The sequence below is a fragment of the Leuciscus leuciscus genome, assembly GCF_965113295.1.
Source record: "Leuciscus leuciscus genome assembly, chromosome: 17".
In the NCBI taxonomy this organism is placed as follows: domain Eukaryota; kingdom Metazoa; phylum Chordata; class Actinopteri; order Cypriniformes; family Leuciscidae; genus Leuciscus; species Leuciscus leuciscus.
The window spans coordinates 29,220,068-29,241,957 of record NC_138741.1 but is presented as its reverse complement, the minus strand read 5'-3'; the positions used below and the strand labels follow the sequence as shown (position 1 = coordinate 29,241,957).

At 36.4% G+C, this 21,890-nt stretch overlaps 1 protein-coding gene across 6 annotated transcripts in view; it reads left to right on the top strand.

Annotated features, from left to right (window-relative positions):
* The window catches only part of runx2a (RUNX family transcription factor 2a), a gene marked incomplete at its 5' end in the record, with an annotated part of 69,660 nt that extends 52,708 nt beyond the window's left edge, over positions 1 to 16,952 (top strand). For 4 of the 6 annotated variants that reach the window (XM_082143550.1, XM_082143548.1, XM_082143549.1 and 1 more), the window contains 2 exons: positions 1,722 to 1,883; positions 11,475 to 16,952. In XM_082143550.1, coding sequence (XP_081999676.1) covers positions 1,722 to 1,883; positions 11,475 to 11,971 — 659 coding nt within the window. In that variant the 3' untranslated portion in view covers positions 11,972 to 16,952. The remainder of the gene's footprint in view (positions 1 to 1,721; positions 1,884 to 11,474) is intronic. The other 2 variants (XR_014199210.1, XR_014199211.1) reach the window with 2 other exon arrangements.
* Positions 16,953 to 21,890: the final 4,938 nt, after the last annotated feature.

Sequence of the window (21,890 nt, the reverse complement as noted above, 5' to 3'; positions counted from 1 at the left end):
TTTCATTAGTTCCTGCTTCACTTTTGGCATATTGGAGCTTGGGGTATTTTTTTTATTTCACATATGCGCTCAGCTTTAGAGTTTGCATAATGTTTGCCATTCTCTTGGATGGTCTCCAGTCCCACTCCTGTCGGAGCAGACGCTGTGTTTACTAGAATACTGTAGAAAGCAAACAGGAAACCGTTCTTGGCTCTGAATGTGATTAAGCTATTTACATACCATGGCCTTTTATACTAGTCTGCTCGGTCTTGGTCTTCATATTGTTATAAAAAGAAAGGTCACCCACTTTGTGTGCACAATGAGTCTTTTTACAGTAAATGTGGCTCATAAAGAAGGACTCTTCTAAGGGTGAACCTCAAAAACATGTCCTAGTTACCCCAAAATATAAGAAATGTATTAATTATATGTAAATTAAATTATATATAAAACATTAAAGTCAATAAAAATATGCAGTGAAATTACATTATAATCTAAATGATATGTATGTAATTTCAATTGTTTTGAATGGTGAATATGCCATATTATATTACATTATTATATAAAAAATTATATATTATATATTTAATAAGAAAAATATAATAAAATTTATTAATAATTAATTGATTAATTAAATGAATAATTAAATAATTAAAAGCAGTATATATATACTACGTCACACATGTTCCCACCCCCGCGGTCACGGCACGAAAATACTATTAAAACTTCATTTTGGAAAAATACTTTGTATTACAAATCTTTATAAACGTACTTTTTATTAATGCAATACAGTGAATGACATCCGTCGGTGTCTCCCATTGGCTGACATTATTCTCAGTTTAGTGTTAGCGATTAATTTATAGCAAAACAAAAGATAGCATCCATTCTTTCATGTCAGAAAACATTATTTTGTCTTACATTTCATCATAAACTCAGACAAGCTCAGTACCGACAAATTTTCCGTCAGTTTATTTTCGTGAATTGGAATATGTGCAAAGGATTGTGGGCGATTTAAAGCCACGAAGGATACATCCGATGCATCCTTCAAAATGAGCTGAATGAAGGACCCGAAACGACGACTGCCTTCCAAGGATCCTTCAAACTGAGACGGCCTTCAGCGGCGTTTGATGACGAGGCGGCCGAGATGCCGCCTTCATAGGATGCAGCCTACCGTTTGAGAAACACCCAATGGCTCTCTTTATGAATGGGCCATTGAATCATTGGTTCACCCGATTGATTCGCTCAAACCGCGGATTCATTCAGAAAGGAAGCACTGTTGTGTGTTGCTCGGAGACTCACAAAAGTTATGCTCTGGCTTTATAGGTAATATTTGCGTTGGCAAAAATAAGCAAAAGCAGACAATATTGTATCTAAAATATGACACAATATTTACTTATTTTTTATTGAACTGTTGTATAAAATCAATATGACATTTGAACTTGTGCTACTCGGGACGAAAAATATCACATGCTTGTTACTTGTGTGATATTGCTTAACTATAAATATGCAGGGGCATGAGTTGTTGGCCTGCTTCATGTTTGTCACCAATCAACTGTCTGATGGTCCTGGGTGCGTTAAAAGCATAATTTTAATGTTATGTTTCCCCTCAGCTGATTAATTAAATTAACACGTTAAATCGACAGCCATATAAATCACACTCACACAAAAAAAGCATCTTTGATGCTATTGCATGCAGATCGTGGCTCTGTCTCTGACTGGTGTCGTCTCATTTATCATCTTCACAGATCCGCGGCAGGCACAATCCTCTCCGCCCTGGTCCTACGAGCAGCCGTACACTCCTTACCTGAGCCAAATGACATCTCCCTCCATCCACTCCACCACCCCGCTGTCCTCCACCCGCGCCACGGGCCTGCCCACCATCAGCGACGTGCCAAGACGCCTCTCAGGTACACAAACATAAATCACTGATAAGACCTTCATTATCTCAACTGCTTCTTTTAGACGGCAGCGAGATTAATAGCAGAACAAATGGAGACTTCTGCTTAAGTTTCCACCTGAATTTCAGAACAGATCTCAACAATGTCTCAAACTGTGCTCAGATGCCAAAGCCTGTCAAAGTCAGCTATAAACTCAAGCATTTCTCAACAAGATCAAATAATCTGAGCTGCTTGACATAGACTTTATTATGGAAGCTTGTTTTAGCCTCAGAATAAAAATAAAAAAGGTAATTGTGACTTTTTATCTCACAATTCTGACTTTTTTTCCTCACAATTGCGAGTTTACATCGCACAATTCTGACTTTTTATCTCTGAATTGCGTGATATAAAGCCGCAATTGTGTTATAAAGTCACAATAGTGTGTTATAAAGTCAGAAATTACGATATAAAGTCACAATAGTGTGTTAAAAAGTCAGAATTGATGATATAAAGTCACAATAGTGTGTTATAAAGTCAGAATTGATGATATAAAGTCACAATTGCGTCTTATAAAGTCAAAATTGTGAGATATAAACTCGCAATTGCGTGTTTTAAAGTCAGAATTGCGTGATATAAAGCCGCAATTGTGTTATAAAGTCAGAACTGAGTGATATAAAGTCGCAATTGTGTGTTATCAAGTCAGAATTGATGATATAAAGTCGCAATTGCGTGTTATACAGTCAGAATTGTGAGATATAAACTCGCAATTGCGTGTTATAAAGTCAGAATTGCGTGATATAAAGTCGCAATTGTGTTATAAAGTCAGAACTGAGTGATATAAAGTCGCAATTGCGTGTTATAAAGTCAGAATTGCATGATATTAAGCTGCAATTGCGAGATATAAAGTCAGAACTGAGTGATATAAAGTCGCAATTGCGTGTTATAATGTCAGAATTTTGAGTCCGTCTTTTTTCCTTACAATTGGACTTTATAACTCGCAATTGCTACTTTATATCTCATAATTCTGAGAAAAGATGTCAGAATTGCATGATATAAACTCGCAATTGCGTGTTATAAAGTCAGAATTGCGAGTATGTTTATATGTCGCAAATCCGACTTTATAACACGCAAAATGCAATTCTGATAAAAAGTCGCAATTATCTTTTCAAATATTTTTTTGTGTGGCGGGAACAGGCTTCCATACTTTATAGCTCTCTTTATATATACTCTTAGGGTATTACAAGAGTGTACATTTTTGTTCCTTATAAAGGTATTGTATGACAAACATTTGAGTCCAAATTGATATTTAAAGTCAAATTGTAGTTTTTCAGACTGTACCTGCGAACATCAATATTATATAGACTCATTTTTATTACCCAATCAGCTAGAGATTTTATCAGATAGGATAAAAAACAAGCCCCAACCCTACCTTTTTTTAGCATTGAATATCCTGTTTCACACAGATACACGTCATATTACAGAAGTGAAATGGCGTTTCACTTGTTGACGTTACATGAATCATAACTGAGCTATTAAAGAGCACCCTCGGAAAAATACAATTCTCCTGAGGGCCTTATCACTTTCTCAGCCAACCTCTCATTTGAGAAATGTGGGAAATAGTGTCTCAATGTGTCTGTATTTACTTTCTCAGCTGATCGTGTTAGCCGTGAACATTTGTCCAAACACTCATTCGCTTCTTTCTCCACTGAAGTCAAATCAAAGCATTTTTCCAGCGTTAACTTTCTGCTTTGTAAGCGTTTGTTACGTCGCCTGTGGGCAAATGTCTTCCAAGCAATAGCACCTTTAAAAATAGAGAGCATTTGAAAGAATATCTCCTCTAACCCCCGTCCTCTCCAATGGAGTCTTTGAACTCAACTCCCTTTTGAAATGCCTTTAAAAGGAACAAGAGTTTCTGACTCAAAAAGTAAGCGTGTATGCATAATGTGTCCATGGACTTGGGGATTTTAGGTTAAAATGTATGTGAATGCAGGGAAAGTGTATGTCATAAGTTCTATAACTTGGCCTCACTAGATCACTGTAAATTATCCTGCAGTGAAATGCTAAAAAAAAAAAAAAAAAGCTTTTTTAACCGAATTTTTTTACTTTTTTAAAAATTATTATTATTTTTTACTTCATCGGAATGGTACGCAACTTGGTAAATGTTTTGGCACTTTCTATGTGAAAATAAAAATAAAAATCATCGACATGATTCGAAAATGTTAAATGGTCCTGAAAAAAATAGTCAAACTTGTGCTCCTCAAGGTCGACGAATTTCATCTAGTGAAATCTTTTGGTGCTGCGGCCAAACAAAATCTTACTGAAAGCTAATTTTTTGAGATATCAAGCTCAAATTTGGAACACAACTTGTTTAGATTGATGGCTTTGACTTCTTTAAAAAGAGATCAAACTTAAGTCTGTGCTTAAAACATTCAAGATTTACGACAGTTTAAGTTGGAAATTTAATGTTCAGGTCTATGCGTGAATAAATGGATTATAACTACTGCGTAAATATAATGTAGTACCATAAAATCGCCTAAAAAAAACAAAATATTAAATAAAAACATTATCAAACTAAAATATAGTCAATTCCTTTTATTGAAATAAAGATAATAATAATTCGGTCATTTTTGACCGCCACGCGAAGAGCACCAGAGGGTTAAAAGATCTAGAAAAGACAAAAAATTTGTTTCATTGTTTTAAAATTGCATTTCAATACATATGAGCTCATAACAGTTTTAGATGGGGAAAATATTTCTCGTCAGCTCCACAAATGCTCTTGAGTCCAAACCTTTTTGGTGTGTTTGCTGTGACTGTGCCTTTATTAATGAAATAGGCACCAGATTGTGGTCCACCCACCCTTTGGGGGTTCATTTTGAAACAAACACACAGCGTGGACGTTTTCTTTAATACACCTGTTTGACTCTCCGCCAGGTTGGTTTTTGAACTCTTTTTTTTTCTTTTTCTTTTGGCTCCCCACCCTAACTGATTTCTTTGAGCCTGAAGCGAATGTGAAAGTTTAAATGACTTCTTGGTGTGGCTGCTTTTTGAACCCCGGCCAGCTGCCTCGTTGGGTTTGATTAGTTTAGATTTCACCCGGCTTTCATCTTGGAGATGTCGGCCTTTGTTCTTTCCTCAAAGAGACACAAGCACCTCTTGGTCCTAACGCCCCCTATTCTTCTTCTGAGCGCCGCTGAATGGCTCAGCTTGGAGAAGACACGTCCCGAACGCATCGCACCCTCTGCAGCTGCTCTGCGTTGGCTATTCTTCTCTATCGTGGGCTCGTGTTACACCTTTCAGACAGAGAGAACTGGTGACTGATAAGGACCCAGATGAAGGCATGAATAATATTACACAGAAAGCGATGAATTATCAGATTGGGATCACAGGACACTGGAGGACCGTAAAGAACTTTGATATTCCCCAGTTGTGAAAGTATGTTTAAGGAGGGTGATTTAAAAGTACAGTACTTTGAAATATGTAATGACACAGAATGCATATACAGATCAAATATATACCTTGATTAAAAAAGAAAGTGGCTTTGGATAAAAGCATCTGAATATAAAAGTATTTAGAAAGATGTCTCTATTGCTCACCAAGGTTGAATTTATTGAATCAAAAATACAGTAAAAACTGTAATTTTGTGAAATATTATTAACATTTAAAATATCTGTTTTCTATTCGAATATATTTAAAAATAATAATTTATTCCTGTGATGCAAAGCTGAATTTTCAGCATCATTACTCCAGTCTTCAGTGTCACATGATCCTTCAGAAATCATTCTAATATGCGGATTTACTGCTCAAGAAACATTTCTGATTATTATGAATATTATGTTGAGAACAGTTTAATATTTCTGTGGAAGCCGATACTTTTTTTCAGGAATCTTTGATGAATAGAAAGTTCAAAAGAACAGTATTTATCTCAAATGGAAATCTTTTTTAACATTATATTGTCACTTTTGATCAATTTAATGCATCCTTGCTAAATTAAAGAATTAATTTATTTTTTTTTAAAAAGTATTATTGACCGTAAACTTTTGAACAGTAGTGTACATGTACAAAAACAAACAAAATACCATAATACATTTTTGTTAGTGGATCTTAGGGCTCATTCACACAGAACGTGCTTTTGCTTTGAAAAACTCGAATGGCTGAGGAATGGGGGAAAAACGCAAGGTCTCGAGACAGGTTTTTTAAAACTGGGGCCAGTTGCATAAACTTAGCCACTATATTAAGACCGTGTCTTAAGAACTAGTTTGACCAACTAGCAGTTAGTTACCAGGTAATCACTCCTACTTTTCCCATTCAAATTAGAACAATCTACCTTTTATGTAACTTAAGTTAGGATCTAACTTAATGACTAACTTTTAAGACTAGTCTAAGCAGTTTTTGCAACTTGAGCTCTGCGTTTTTAGTACGCCGTGTCATGTGCGAGACGCTGCTAAAGACACAAGACGCGAGCGCAACGGTCGTACACGTCTAGCGCGTTTACATAGAAAAACAATGGAAAAGTGGAAAAGTGGAAAAACGCGTTCTGTGCGAACAGGCCCCTTAATGTGTCTTCTCAAAGTAAGCAGGCAACCCTGAAGCACCCTGAGGTCATAGGTCAGAAGATCACACTGGTGATAGTTCACAATTTGAACGCACATGGTCCTCTTGGTTACCAGCCTTGAGCTTCAGCTAGACCACACCATCCCTGTAATACAAAATGATTGACGTTGTATTAAGTTTAGCCAAAAAGGGTCTGGCAAGAGCTGATAGCATAATGGGTTCATTCTCTTGAATGTCTGCAGCGAAGAGGGACTGTAATGGTGATTGAAGGTTGTATATGTGAATTTCTGTCATTGTTTTGGAAAAGTGACTAGGGTCTCCTCTCTTCTGCACTGTCTGCCTGAAGTGTCTTTTTTGTTTGGTTTGAAATGTCAAGAGTTGATAATGTGGAGAGGCAATCTGCTCATAATTGGCCACACATGTTCTATAAAGTTTGCCGAGCTGTCACTCATAAAGGACATGCGACCGCTCCTAATCCAGCAGATCCTCTGACGCGAAAGACGCCGCTGGATTTATCGCCATAATAGAGTACTTTACCTCAGCAACACGCTGAGAGGAGAGATGAGATTAGATTAGATGAGAGAGTGTTTGACGGAAAGAAAATTAGAAATGGAAATGGGAATGAAAAGGGGAAATGGGAAATAACAGGAAAGACAGGGAGAAACGGAAATAAAAAGATTTTGGTAAAAAGATTTTTGTAGAGGAAAGCGAAAGGAAAATATCTTGGTTTGTTTGAAATGGGAAAGGAAAGGAAAGGAAAGGAAAGGAAAGGAAAGGAAAGGAAAGGAAAGGAAAGGAAAGGAAAGGAAAGGAAAGGAAAGGAAAGGAAAGGAAAGGAAAGGAAAGGAAAGGAAAGGAAAGGAAAGGATTTCGGTTTGCTTTTTGAAGTAAAGGAAAAAAGGGGAAACTGAAATTGGGATATTATATTTTAGTTTGTTTGAAATAAAGCAAAGAAAAGGGGAAACAAAGGAAAATATTTTAATGTGTAAAGGAAAGGGGAAATGGGAAAAGAAATGGAAAATAGAAAGGTAAGAAAAGGAGAAACTGAAATGGGAAAGTTCAGGAAAGGGGAAATGGAAAATATTTTTTGGGTTTGTTTGAAGTAAATGGGAAAAAGGGAAAGGGGAAAGGGGAAACCGGAAGGAAAAGATTTTGGATTGTTTTAAGTAAAGGAAATAAAAGGAAATGGGAATACAAATGTGTTTGTTTGAAATAAAAGGGAAACAAAGGAAAATATTTTAATGTGTAAAGGAAAGGGGAAATGGGAAAAGAAATGGAAAATAGAGAGGTAAGAAAAGGGGAAATTGAAAGGAGGAAAGGAAAGGAAAGGAAAGGAAAGGAAAGGAAAGGAAAGGAAAGGAAAGGAAAGGAAAGGAAAGGAAAGGAAAGGAAAGGAAAGGAAAGGAAAGGAAAGGAAAGGAAAGGAAAGGAAAGGAAAGGAAAGGGGAAATGGAGTGGAAAGAAAAGAAAAGAGGAGAGGAGAGGAGTTTAGGATTGTTTATTTATACCCTTTAATTTAGCAGGCGGCTCCATTTGAAAAGCAGATCATGATGAATCCACAGTGCAGAAATAGACAGATGTGGAGATGAGGAGATGATAAGATGTTCCTCTGGGATTCTCTCTCCTGGGGTTCTGGGAGTCACAGCCCATTAGTGGTTTATAATTTAAAAACATCTTGTGGTTCTAAGAGAGAAGATCGGCCCTTCTCTTTGGCTAATCGCAGACATGCCACCACATCTGAGACTGCTCATTATGCATCCTGTGGAAACTGTTTTTTCCTCTAAGCGTTTCCATGTGCGCTCCCAGTTTATTCTGACATTTCTCTTTGATATTCATATAAATGCGAGGATGCGTGTGTTTGTGCATGTGAGCGTGAGCGCACACGACACATTCACATACAAACCCCTCGACAACCTTTAGTGAAGAAACAAACAGCCAACAGTGAAACTCAAAGCATTTCAGAAGCATGTCAGCACCGGCTGACAGTTAGTTTGCATATTGATATGTTATGGCCCGGTGACATTTTTGCAGCATTAGTCTTCACCTTGACCTTGAATCAACCCAAGCATTGTGTTATTCAGGTTGCAACTAAACATTTAATTCATGTTTATGTTTTCCTAGGGTAATTAAAAGCCTGACAAACAAGATGAGCCAGTTTCTTCTGTTGGTCAGTTTTGTTGGTCTGTTGGTCAATATGTCTTTTCCTTGATTACAGCTCCTAAGACTAGTTGTTAATGACGAACTGAAATCTGCATCAGGAATGTGGGCTATATCTACACTTACCTGTGTCTGTATGTGTTGTGCAAAAAAAAGAAAGAAAAATATCTTAGGGAAAGAGGTACAAGCCTTGAAAAACAGCGAACAAGAACAAGCCCATTATAAACTGAGATAAATCCAAATGATTTATATTGAAAACGACCAAAATATTGCAACTTTATTTTACTTTATACTTTAACAGAAACAAAACACGACGCCTCTGTAGAAGAGGGTTTAAAATCGCAGAACATGTTGAGTCTTTGGTTTCTGTAATATTAACTTATTATTGGGAGATACGAGGGTCGAAAGCGTAACGTCTAACTTGGATCACGTGTGCCTTGATAACCAATCACATTACAGCCTGGTGTCATTGAGTTTCTTTCAGAATTGAACAACAGTCAATCGCTGTTTGCTGATACCCAGCCCATAGAAATGAATGAGAAGTGCTGTAAACTGACTCCTACCTGAGGCGAAAACTGTCCTTGACTTCTTTTATAAAAATATTTTTTTTCTATGTAAGCTTTAAAAATGGATCAATCCAAAACTAATGTTTAATGGCAAACATTAGCCTTTAGGTTATCGATTCATTAAATTATAAGCTGTTTTGCCACAAAAACAGTTCATTCATCATAGAAGAAGCCTCTCTTCCATTGACATCCATTAAAAAAAGGCCTCTGGTATCCTTCCCTGCGTACGGCAGTGTCAAGTTTATACAGCGCTTTATACAAGATTGTTTCAAAGCAGCTTTACAGTGATAACAGGAAATTATGCATTTCGGGTGTACAGAAGCTCTAAAAGAAAATAGTTATTGTTAAGTCAATTCAGTGTTGATTCAGTTCTGTTGTAAATATCATAAATTATTAAATTAGTTAATTTCATCTATAGAGTAGTTCTGCAAAAAATGGTCATCAAGCTCAGGTCATCAAGGGGCAGTTACGTTTTGTTTGCTAACCTTGGAGGATTTGCTTAAAGTGGCTTTTGTCAATTGCAATTTCAGGATGGAGTCGTCGTCCGTACACACAAGGAACGATAATTTAGGAGATTCACTCCCGTATTTAAATACAGTTTACTGTATGTATATGTTCTATGTGAACTTTTTTCTTGCACTGTGAAGAGTCATTTTACAAAGAAATGACACTTTCATACCTTAGCATTTCTCAAACACTGAATCTGGTTATTTATAATAACAAAGTCAAAGTTGTTTTCACTCTATTCAGATTGTTTGGGAAAGCCTCTGCATTATTACTTCCATTAATTATTGACTGTTTCATCAGTTTGAAGCAAAGAGAAATCCAGTTTATAAATGGGAGTTTTGTGTTAGGCTAGTTATTTTGAGTTGTGTGTAAATTAAGTTTGACAGCGCCCTCTTCTGTCTGTTTTAACAATGTCCCTTTGTTCGTTTCAGTCTAAATTGGTGTGGGTGAAGCTAATTTAATCCTGAGTTTCAAAGTGGTTACAGTCAAAATAGTCTGATACAAACTACAAACAAAAAGAAGCTAACTATTTTGATGCTATTTAAAGGGGTTATATCTTTACAAATCTATAAATATAAAAGTATATCATTTGTTTTGTAATCAGGATATGTATCTGGTACAGAGACGAATACTTAAAATAGGATGTCAAAGGTGAGCTAATGAATTTACACTAAATAGTTGAAAAGAGTTAAAGTTACCCATAGCAGAATTAATTATTTAGCTAAAAAAAGACAAGAAAAAAAGAAAAAGTATAAAATGACCCACAGAGACTGAAAGAAATTAGTGAATACGTTTTGGAACTGATCTATTTCATGAACTGCCAAAACGAATAGAAATGACTTCTACACGCAATGGGGTCTAAAAGTCTGACATCACATCAAAAATCTGGATTTTTTTTAGGATTAAAAAAAGTAAAACGAAATAAGAAAAAAATATTTCAGATTCTGCACTTTTCCTATGTGACAATCAGATGAGTAAAATCTTTTTTTTAAAAGGCACAATATAATAAAAATTATGGAAACTTTGATGAAAAATGTATACAAATCTATAAATATCAGATTGTTTTATTTACTAATTTATAATCAGAGCATTTACAGTCAAACCAAAAATTATTCAGACACCGGATAGAATTTGTGATATTTTTTTTTACTAGTGGGTGCAGGACACTATAGTTCATTTATGTAAGTGAGGATAGCAAAATAAAGTAAACTGTGACATATTAAACTAAAAAATTCTTCAGTATTTTCAGTTTATCTACCAGTAAAATTTATAAAAAAATTGGGGCCAAAAATTATTCAGACACTATGACCTGACCATATTTTGCTGAAGTGTTTTTCTTTAATTGCTAATGCGAGCGTTTTACACCACAGACTGAAGAAAATTAAGCATTGCTTGGTAATTGGTTGACCTAAAGTGGTATTATCTAATTGTGTAGTTATATTTAACACCTAACAGATATTCAACCTAATTCATTCATGAGACAGTCTGGAGAATGAGCCAGAAGAATGGCCAAAACCAGTGAAATATCAACTGATTTGATAACTCTGAGTTCTTGTCATATTTTATTACCATTTTCTAAACTATAGCGAATAAACGGTGAAAATGTGAGAAATGTTGAAGGTGTCTGAATAAATTTCGGTTTGACTGTATCTGGTACATAAATTTGTAAAATTAAGTTAAAAAGCACACTACAATGAATATAATTAAAATTGTATTGAAAAAAGTATAATAATTACAATAATAGCATTTTCCCTAGCGCTCCCAGATTTTTGCACCCCACTGAGAGAACAAAATTTCCAAATTAAAAGTCACTGAAAAACTGTTCTTTTCTCTCCACCAGGTACGTCGGATCTCAGTCCGTTCTCGGCCGACCCTCGGCAGTTTGAACGTCAGTTTCCCGGTCTGTCCACGCTCACAGAAAGCCGTTTCCCCAGTCCCAGAATGCACTATCCTACGACGTTCACGTACACCCCCACTCCGGTCACCTCCGGCATGTCTTTGGGCATCTCCACCAACACCCACTACCACACCTACTTGCCTCCACCGTACCCCGGCTCCACCCAGAACCAGAGCGGGCCCTTCCAGACCAGCAGCACGCCCTATCTCTACTACGGCGCCTCGTCCGGGTCGTACCAGTTCTCCATGGTGCCGGGGGGAGACCGGTCCCCTTCCAGGATGCTTCCGCCTTGCACTAGCGCGTCCACCGGCAGCTCCCTCATCAACCCAAACCTGCCCAATCAGGCAGACGGGGGCGAAGCGGACGGCAGTCACAGCAGCTCGCCCACCGTGCTCAACTCCAGCGGCAGGATGGACGAGTCCGTTTGGCGACCCTATTGAGGCGGCCTGGTCGAACCGTCTCAATAGGCTCAATAGGGTCCAATAGAGACCTTACGCAGCACTGTTAGCCTTAAAGACAGAGTGCGAGAGATAGTTGCATTTAGGCATGATCGGATTTGAAGCACAAACTCGTTGGTACTCATTGTTGAATGGTTGCAGTGTATTTTATGACTACACTGATGTTGTTTTGATTTTCTAATACAGATGACGATTTATGGCATTAGTCTGATTCATCTGACATTCCACATCGGCTATCGGTGATATAACAAACGCCAGTCACTGAATTTAAAAAGGAATAGTTCACTCCAAAAAATGAAAATGTACTGCCTCATATCGTTTTATAAGGATTTTTAGTACAACTTTAGATAATACAAAGTTCTTAAAGAGATTGTTCACCCAAAATTTTAAATTCTGTCATTAATTACTCACCCTCATGATCTTTTTGATGAAATTCCTGTCCCTCCGTTGTCACCTACGCAACTACTACTTTGTCCCTTCAAAGAGTTAATAAAGAGATCATAAAACTAATCCATATTAATTGAGCGGTTTTGTCCAAATTTGACCCCAAGAAGAGACATGATCGCTTTTTATGTTGAACAGATTGAATTTAGCCTTTAATTCACATATAAACATTCATCAACTCGCACAACAGTTCATTCTAGTGTTACGCAGCACGTTTGAGCTTCTGTAAGAACCAATGAGGTTCATTCTAGTGTTACGCAGCACGTTTGAGCTTCAGTAAGAACCAATGAGGTTAATTCTCGTGTTACGCAGCACGTTTGAGCTTCCTCAAGAACCAATGAGGTTCATTCTCGTGTTACGCAGCACGTTTGAGCTTCCTCAAGAACCAATGAGGTTCATTCTCGTGTTACGCAGCACGTTTGAGCTTCCACAAGAACCAATGAGGTTCATTCTCATGTTATGCAGAACGTTTGAGCTTCAGCAAGAACCAATGAGGTTCATTCTCATGTTACACAGCACGTTTGAGCTTCTGCAAGAACCAATGAGGTTCATTCTCGTGTTACGCAGCACGTTTGAGCTTCTGCAAGAACCAATGAGGTTCATTCTCATGTTACGCAGCACGTTTGAGCTTCTGCAAGAACCAATGAGGTTCATTCTCGTGTTACGCAGCACGTTTGAGCTTCAGCAAGAACCAATGAGGTTCATTCTCATGTTACGCAGCAAGTTTGAGCTTCTGCAAGAACCAATGAGGTTCATTCTCGTGTTACGCAGCACGTTTGAGCTTCTGCAAGAACCAATGAGGTTCATTCTCATGTTACGCAGCACGTTTGAGCTTCTGCAAGAACCAATGAGGTTCATTCTCGTGTTACGCATTGAGCTTCTGCAAGAACCAATGAGGTTCTTTCTTGTGTTACGCAGCACGTTTGAGTTTCTGCAAGAACCAATGAGGTTCATTCTCGTGTTACGCAGCACGTTTGAGCTTCTGCAAGAACCAATGAGGTTCATTCTCATGTTACGCAGCACGTTTGAGCTTCTGCAAGAACCAATGAGGTTCATTCTCGTGTTACGCATTGAGCTTCTGCAAGAACCAATGAGGTTCTTTCTTGTGTTACGCAGCACGTTTGAGCTTCTGCAAGAACCAATGAGGTTCATTCTCGTGTTACGCAGCACGTTTGAGTTTCTGCAAGAACCAATGAGGTTCATTCTCGTGTTTCTTCTCATGCTCAATTCATTTGGATTAGATTTACAATCTCGTTATGAACTTTTTGAAGCATCAGAGAGGTCAATGGAGGGTCAGAAAGCTCTCAGATTTCATCAAGAAGATCTTCATTTGTGTTCCGAAGATGAACAAAAGTCTTGCGGGTTTGGAACGACATTAGGGTGAGTCAATTATGAGTTTTTTTAATTTTTGGGTGAACTAACCCTGTAAATAAAGATACATTTACTTAAGAAGCTAAATTACTTGAGGTATTAAGTCTTGTTTCCTTAAAAATTATCAAAATTAAGTGAGTTATAGGTATAGGGAGGGAAATATATATATAGGTATATGGTCAGTTTTTATGGTCAGTCACTTAATTGTATGAATTTTTCAGATCAATAAGACTATATTATCATGTCATTTTGCTTCTCAAGTAAAGGTATCTTGATTTAAGAAAGTTTTGACATTCTTTCTTTTGACGATCACAAAATTAGATGTTTAGCACAATGTTAATGCTGCACATTTAAACACAATGAAAGCATAAAGCTCCAAAAAAAGCTCTAAAATCCTATTTAATATGGTTTTTGAAGCTTGACAGCTGATCATGGGGCTTTCACCACCACAAAATGGCAGATGTTGCGCTATATATTCTAATTATTCTGAAGGCATTCAGTAGCTTTGTGTAAAGAACAGACCAATATTTAAGAGTAAATGTTGGCCGAACATAAATTTTGGATGAACTATCCCTCTGCCTGTCCTAGAGTAAACTTTCATTGCAATGGGAATGCATACACACTTTTGGCTCAGAATATTTTTATACTAACTCGGTCTAATTTAGCATTTCTTAACACTGAAAGCAATTTTTTTTATTTATGCGTGTTAGAAGTCAGCTTATTGAAATTCCCTCTGATTATTTTAATTTATGTATGAAATGGTAGCAAACGGTACTGATTGAGAAGCAATATAAGCCATACAAACTTTAAATTATGCAATGTGTTTAGAGGGACAAAATTTAAGATGTTTGAATATTATTTTTGGGACATCTATTAATAACTTAATGAAATATTTACTCGTTTTGTAATTTAAATGTTTTGTTATTGTTATTGTTATTATTGTAAAGCAACCAAAAAGAAAATCCAATGGTACGCAAGCAATGAAGGAAGGATATTTCATTGTAAGATTATATCCACAAACAAATGTTTGTGGATTTTTCTCAGAATAATATCTCAGTCTGAAATGTTTCATATTAATAACATGAAGTAGCAAGCATTAAGGCATCCAGAAATGTTCTAGACTGAGTAAATCTGAGCAACATCTATAACAAAAACAATCAATAAATGTACAAAGATATGTTACGAGAGGTCCTGCACTCTCCACTTGTTTTATTTTGGTATCCAATGTTTAGCAAGTTAATTTATTTTAGATGTAATTTTTATTTAATGTTTTTGGTGACTACAAGAACGACCAAACTCTTGCAGCAGTGGCCTAAATCTCTGCATCTTCAGATACAGACATGATAAAATCTCACGCATGCACTTGCAAAACAATCAGTTTCCTTGAGCAGATATGAAATCATAATCAATACAATCATCAGCCTTCTCTTCTATAACTGGATGGTTAACTGCACTTTGTAGGTTGGTTAAACACTATGCAAACTGTACAACAATCAAACTCTGAAATGTCTCTGCTGTGTGCCAATGTTCTTGAGGTACAATATAATCGAAATACTTTAATATTACTTGCATTTTAGACAACACATGAAAACAAGGAAATCTCTGATAGCTGGCAAACGAACTGTTTAAGATGAGATCGGCAAACATTATACTGAACAGACAATCAAATGTAATTATTTACCGGAAAAGCTTATCATCTCAATTTCTAGAATTTATTTATTGGTCAACAAACCATAACGAGATGGGATAAAATTATCACTGACGAGAACACATACAAATACGTTACCAATTTTGAAACGATTATATTTGTAATGATGTGATTTTTCTTTACACTTTGTAGTTGGCATCTTTCATGATTAATGTATATGTAACAACAAGTGGTACTTGATAAAATGTTTGTCCAAATGTAAGTTAACAGGCTGCTGGCAGCGCCCTTCTGAAACAAATGTCACTTGTCTTTTTTATTTCTATTTTTGTGTAGAACAAAGCACTTCTTTTAAAGGGATGTAAAAACAAATGAAGCCTAAATGCCAGATATAAAGAACATCAATCAATGTCTGGGTTATATTTTACTCAAGAAGTTATATTTTGCATGAAGACAATTTTGCATTATGACAATTAAGAAAATGTTCTCCCCAGACTAACCTTTCTGTTTGGACACAGTAAATCAGCTTCAATTAAATCCAGTACAATGTTAACTACAAAATACTTTTTAATAAATATTAATATGCATATTTGTAGAAACAACTAATCTGAGCTTAAAACAAGCCTGTATGTGTTTGTCACCCCGGCTATTTGTTCTGTACAGTATTAAACAGCATTTCTTTGAGTTCACTTACACTGCTGTCCTTGACTGCCCCACTATTTGAGTTTGCCTTTTCTTTACCATGGTGTCTTCTGGTAGTGAGGAGAGCGTTTATGTTTACAGAATGTTTACAAAAACTGCAAGCAGGGAACTGCTAATGTAAAGAACCTCTGCACTGTTAACTTTTTATGAATCCATGTTTAATTGCTTCAACATGCCTGATAACACAAGAACAACATTGGTCTGTCTTAATCAAACATGTCACAGGGCCAAAATATTGATATGCTTTTGGGCGTTTTACTATGTTTTTCATTCACCCTTTTTCTATGTATACCCTTGCAAGAGTCTTACAACTTCTGGGTCAAGCTGAGATTCCTTCCATAAGACTATTTATATCTGTTCTATATATTAAAACAAGCATTGAGATTTCATTTACAAACGTTTTGTCATTTTCACAGACATTCAGAGAGTTTTTGGGATTCTCCTATGGAATATCTATTTGCAAAATTCATTTATATTGCCAGTACGCAAGGTCAATTTTAAATATGAAGAAAACCAAATGCTTCTGCAACATATTTTTTTGCGCTTTGTTATTTTCGTTTCTGGACCCTGGAAACACAATGCTATTGAAATATGCATTATTTTGATTCATCACAATGCTTTGTTTGTAAACGACTTCCTTGCACATACTGTACAGATGTTTCAGTTTCAACAGTTCTGTTTGTGAAACTTTAACCTGTTTGTATGGGACAAACAATCCAGTAAAAAATATTGTGAGATTTTTGAGCGTTTCTGATGATTGTATCATTTGTCTTCGAGAATAAAAATGGCTTTTTGTTACAACTTGTCGCTTTCCTTCTTTTTTCCATTTCATTAATGGGAAACATAAGAGTTTGATAAACACAAATGTACAGTTTTGAAAATGTATGCATTTATGAAGTTTGAAGGAATAGATCAAATGTGTCCTATTCTCGAGACATTATGCATGTAAAAATGTTAATGATATAGGCCAAATATTATACAAGTGCATAAAAGTTAAATGTAAATTTACTTTCCACCCCTTTTAAATAATAAGTCTTTCCATCATGATTGACTTTATTAAAAACACACGAGAGCAGGTGCTTCCTAGAAAACTTGAACTTGTGTTGGAAGCACCAAGGGGAGCAAGAAAAACTTCTTTCACTGCGCTAAAGTTAAAAAACAACCCGAGGCACTGCTGGTTTGACAGTTCTCTGTATTATACGGCTGCAATGGAAAACCCCCTCGACCAACGAGAGCTAATCATCAAGGAAGTACTTCATTAAACGGCTGTATCTGAGTCACTGAAACATGTTCACAATCTGTTACATTTAAAAATGCTGTTCAGCAGCCAGCAGTTTCATAGAACTAAATTAAACTGAGCTGAACTCAACCATACTGGATTGAATTGAACTGAGCAGAATGTTTTAATTAAATTTAAGGGAACTAAACTTAGCTGAGGTAAACTGAAATTGTCTTAAACTGAGTGGAATTGAAATTAATTGAACTTCGAATTGAATCAAATTGAACTGAACATTGCTGAAATGAACTAAATATATAAAAATAGAGAAAATCAGCTATCCATGAGCAGTTTCGTTGAAGTGAACTGACCATATGAACTGAACTGAATTTAGCTGAACAAAATTGAACTTCAGATATGGCTGAACTGACTGGAAATGAAAACATGGAACATCTGCTTCAGTAAAAAATGACTAACTTAACTAAATTTGTTTAGTATTACTATTAGTTATTTGTGTAACGCTTTTCACAATGGACCCTTTGAAGGGTGAAAAGGGTGTATAAATTGTCAAAGCAGCTTCATAGAGAATGCATGTTTCATTCATGTTATCTCTCAGAGAGCAGAACTTAATAGATCTGAATAGTTCAATAAATAGAACTAATCTGAATTAAATCTAAGGGAAATAAACTTGAACTGTGAACCATGCTTAACCGAACTGAATTTATTTAAACTTAGCTGAGTTAAAATTAATTGAACTTAACTTAAACTGAATTTAACTTAACATAGCTGAACTAAATAAAACAGGAAAGAAATTACATTTAGCCTTCAGTTTACTTAAATGAACTGAACTGAACTGAACTGTCTGCTGTGTTCACACTTCTCATGTTTGGTTCGATTAAAACAAACTCTGCTGCGATTGCTTTGTTAGTGCAGATCATTTAAATGGTTGTGTTCACATGTAGTTTGGTTCGCCTGGTTCGTTTGGTCCGGACCCAAAAAAAAACAAAAAAAACATTTAGTCCTGGTCCGATAAGCGTTCAGATTGGCATTTTTATCCCCAACCCAAAAGATACCGAACCTAAAGGCATAGGGATATATTCACAACCTGATTGGTCAGCTTTTATGACGTATTGCCTATTTTGAACATCCCAAACTATGCTGTGTGCCGGGCTAAATGCACTCATTGTATGAGCATAGTCAATATATGATGGTATTTTGACCAGCTGAGAACAAGCTGAGCTTATAAAATGTGTAAAGGAGTCAAAACAGCTGCAGGAATCCCTCCATCACACACACAAACGAGTTCTGGTACACACACAAGATGTGGGCCAGATCTTGGCCGACACTATGTTGCTGTCTGAGATGCCTGTACTGAACTGTGATGGGCAAAAGTGACGAGAAAAACCGATGTGCGTGAAGCATTCTGTCCTTTTTAATGTCTCATCTTCCTGTTTTTGGTTCGTGTTGCATTCATACCGAACCGCACCACAGTTCATTGGGAAGCGGAGCGAGACCCATCTTTTGGTCTCGGTCCGCTTATTTGGTGCTCACCAGAGTTCGGATGGCAGAGTTCACACAGTTTCAAATAAACCAACAAAGCAATCGAAGGGTTCGTTTTAATCGAACCAAACATGACAAGTGTGAACACTCCCATCCGATCCCTGGTGCGCACCAAACAAGCGGACCGAGACCCCTGAGAAGACAGGACTCGCTCCGCTTCCAAACGAACTCTGGTGCAAATGGAATGAAATATGAACACAACACGGCAAAGACATGCAAATGAACCAAAACGGGACATGATGTCACAAGGTGCGACCCTAAAAAGGACAGAATGCTCAAGCATAGGCCTACCTGTTTTTTCTGGTCAAAGTTGCGATGCTGCCCGTCACAGTTCGGTACAGTTAGCCCAGCACACAGCATTGTTTTGGAAGATTGGTAAGTTCTGTCACAAAATATACGTCATAAAAGCCAACAAGTCAGGTTGTGAACATATCCCTACGCCTTAGGTTCAGTGTTAAAAAGTCAGTATGAACGCTTTTAAGTGGACCAGGACTAAAAGTTTTTTTTGTTTTGTTTTTTTGGTCCGGACCAAATAACCATGCAAACTGATCTACAAGTATGAACTGAACTGTGTTGAAGTGAATTTAATCAAGCTGAACAAACTTGAACTTAACATAGCTCAACTGACTGACAATGAAAACACAATGGAACATCTGCTTCAGTAAGAAATTACATTTGCCAACAGTTTTGTTGAACTTAACTTCATTGAACCAAACAGAATTTAACTGTAGCTGAATTGAACTGATGTAAATATAAATATATAAGAAGATTTCTTTTAAAATTTAGCCCTAATTAGTTAACTGACACTGACACTAAAAAGGACTACGGTTGTACTGTGGTTGTCTTGAGTTTGCACTCAATCTTTGCAAAGAATGAAAGATCTAGCTGGTCTGCATTTTACGTTACACTTCCCCGTCATACGCGCTGAAAACAAATAGGGATTTCTGAACAGCTCTGATGAAAATCTGAGATAATCCACGAGAGGTTTTCGTCCCCGGTGCATTGTGCAATGGCACTTTAACTTGAAGAGCATAGCAATGTTTAAACTTCTTCAAGTCAGTTTGTTGAACGGGCCTTATCTGTGCATATCTTGCCAGAATATGTACTTCCAAATCTCCATGAGATTTTATATGATTTCCTGTCACTTTTCCTGACTATATTCTAAATTTCCGCCAAAGACTTTCATAACATACACTTCAAGACAGACAAATGCTCTATTATTCAGCATGTGATGATTAATGCACGTTAATGTGTCAGATGAAACAGATTGGTTAATGCTGTGAGCTGTTCAAACACGATGCCAACTGTTTGTCTAAACCTGCACTGAGGGTCTTTAAACGGCCCTATCAATGAACGCAAACATCCATGAGTTCAGCTTGGATCAATGTTTGGTTTGGATCACCTCAGCCAGGAAACGACTCAATGGGCTTATTTAGCGCTACTTAGAGCGGGCTCGACACTATTACATTGTTTTAAGACAAAACACGTGTGTTTCCTTTTGAAAATGAACATCGTACTCAATGTTCTGTCATCTTTATCAAGGCTAATTGATAAAAGTTCTCTGATTCTGTTTTCATTTGTGGGTTGGCATGTTGCCTGATGGTTTTGAGTTCAAATAAATAAGTCGTGATAGTGCAAAAGCCAAACACTGAGAAGATCTAAGAATAAGGAATCATCTCTGGCCTTTTTAAGACAAAACTCGAGAGTGGATACTGATAAATGAATCTTACAGTTTCTTGTTGTAGGCTAACACAATGTTCCACCTCAGAGTAAAAACTAAAATAGGTAAATGTGAGATCAAGTTTAAAATAAGAAATAAAGTCACATGACATGCAATTATCTCATTGTATTTTTTTTACACGGAGGCGTGAATGTTACTAAAATGAACATAATTTCATTGCATTTTAATTTGTAACATTGATGTTTACTGAATCAATTTGCATGAATAAAACCAGAACTTAAACAACAAAAAACAAACAAACAAAAAACAATACAGCAATAATGTATAAGTTAAACTAGTTTTGAAATGGGTTTCAAACACACACACACACGATTAGAACAGGTTAAATGGTCCTGAAATAAAATAGTCACACTTGTGCTCCTCGAGGTCAAAAATGACCGCATTGGAAATGAATGGGAGACGAATTTCATCTAGCGGAAACTTTTGGTAATGTGGCCAAACACAATCTTACTGAAATCTCATCACATCTTGTTTAGATGTTCTCACGTTTTGGAGTAAAACATGTTTTTGAAGATATATATTTCACTGTAAACCCTAACGCTCAAAATAATTAATTGGTTTGAGTAGGACCATCTTAAATTAAACTAATTAGTTCAGTCAAATTAACTTTTATGAGTATTTAGCACTTTCTTTTTCTTTCAAGTTCACAGAACTGATATATTTTAAGTAAACTGAACTGTTTCATTGTTTTGAGTTTTATAAAAATTATTCTTTTAATTTAGAAGAGCTTAAGTTTAACTGAAACGGCTGGGATGTCTATTTCCCAGCATGCTTTGCCAATGGCACTCGAAAGGGAGAGTAAATGCTAAATTTAAGTGTAATATAATGTTTTGTGTGTGTGTGTGTGTGTGTGTGTGTGTGTGTTTGTGTGTGTGTGTGTGTGTGTGTGTGTGTGTGTGTGTGTGTGTGTGTGTGTGTGTGTGTGTGTGTGTGTGTGTGTGTGTGTGTGTAAGATTAATGTGGGAGATTTAGTAGTGATTCATGTTTTGTTATGCTAATTTAGAAGAATTTCAGTTAATGTTGGTTTTAGGATAGTTACCATCATGATGACAAGTGGTGCATGCAGCTTGATTTGAGAGCAAATGACACCTTTATATTGCTGCACTCATACAAGTGCTATTGTATAACATACTATAGTTAACATGCTAACAAATTAGTTAGCAAACTAGCTTGTTAAAGCTAAGTTTATAAAAGTGTTCACATCGAGATTGTTTCATTGATG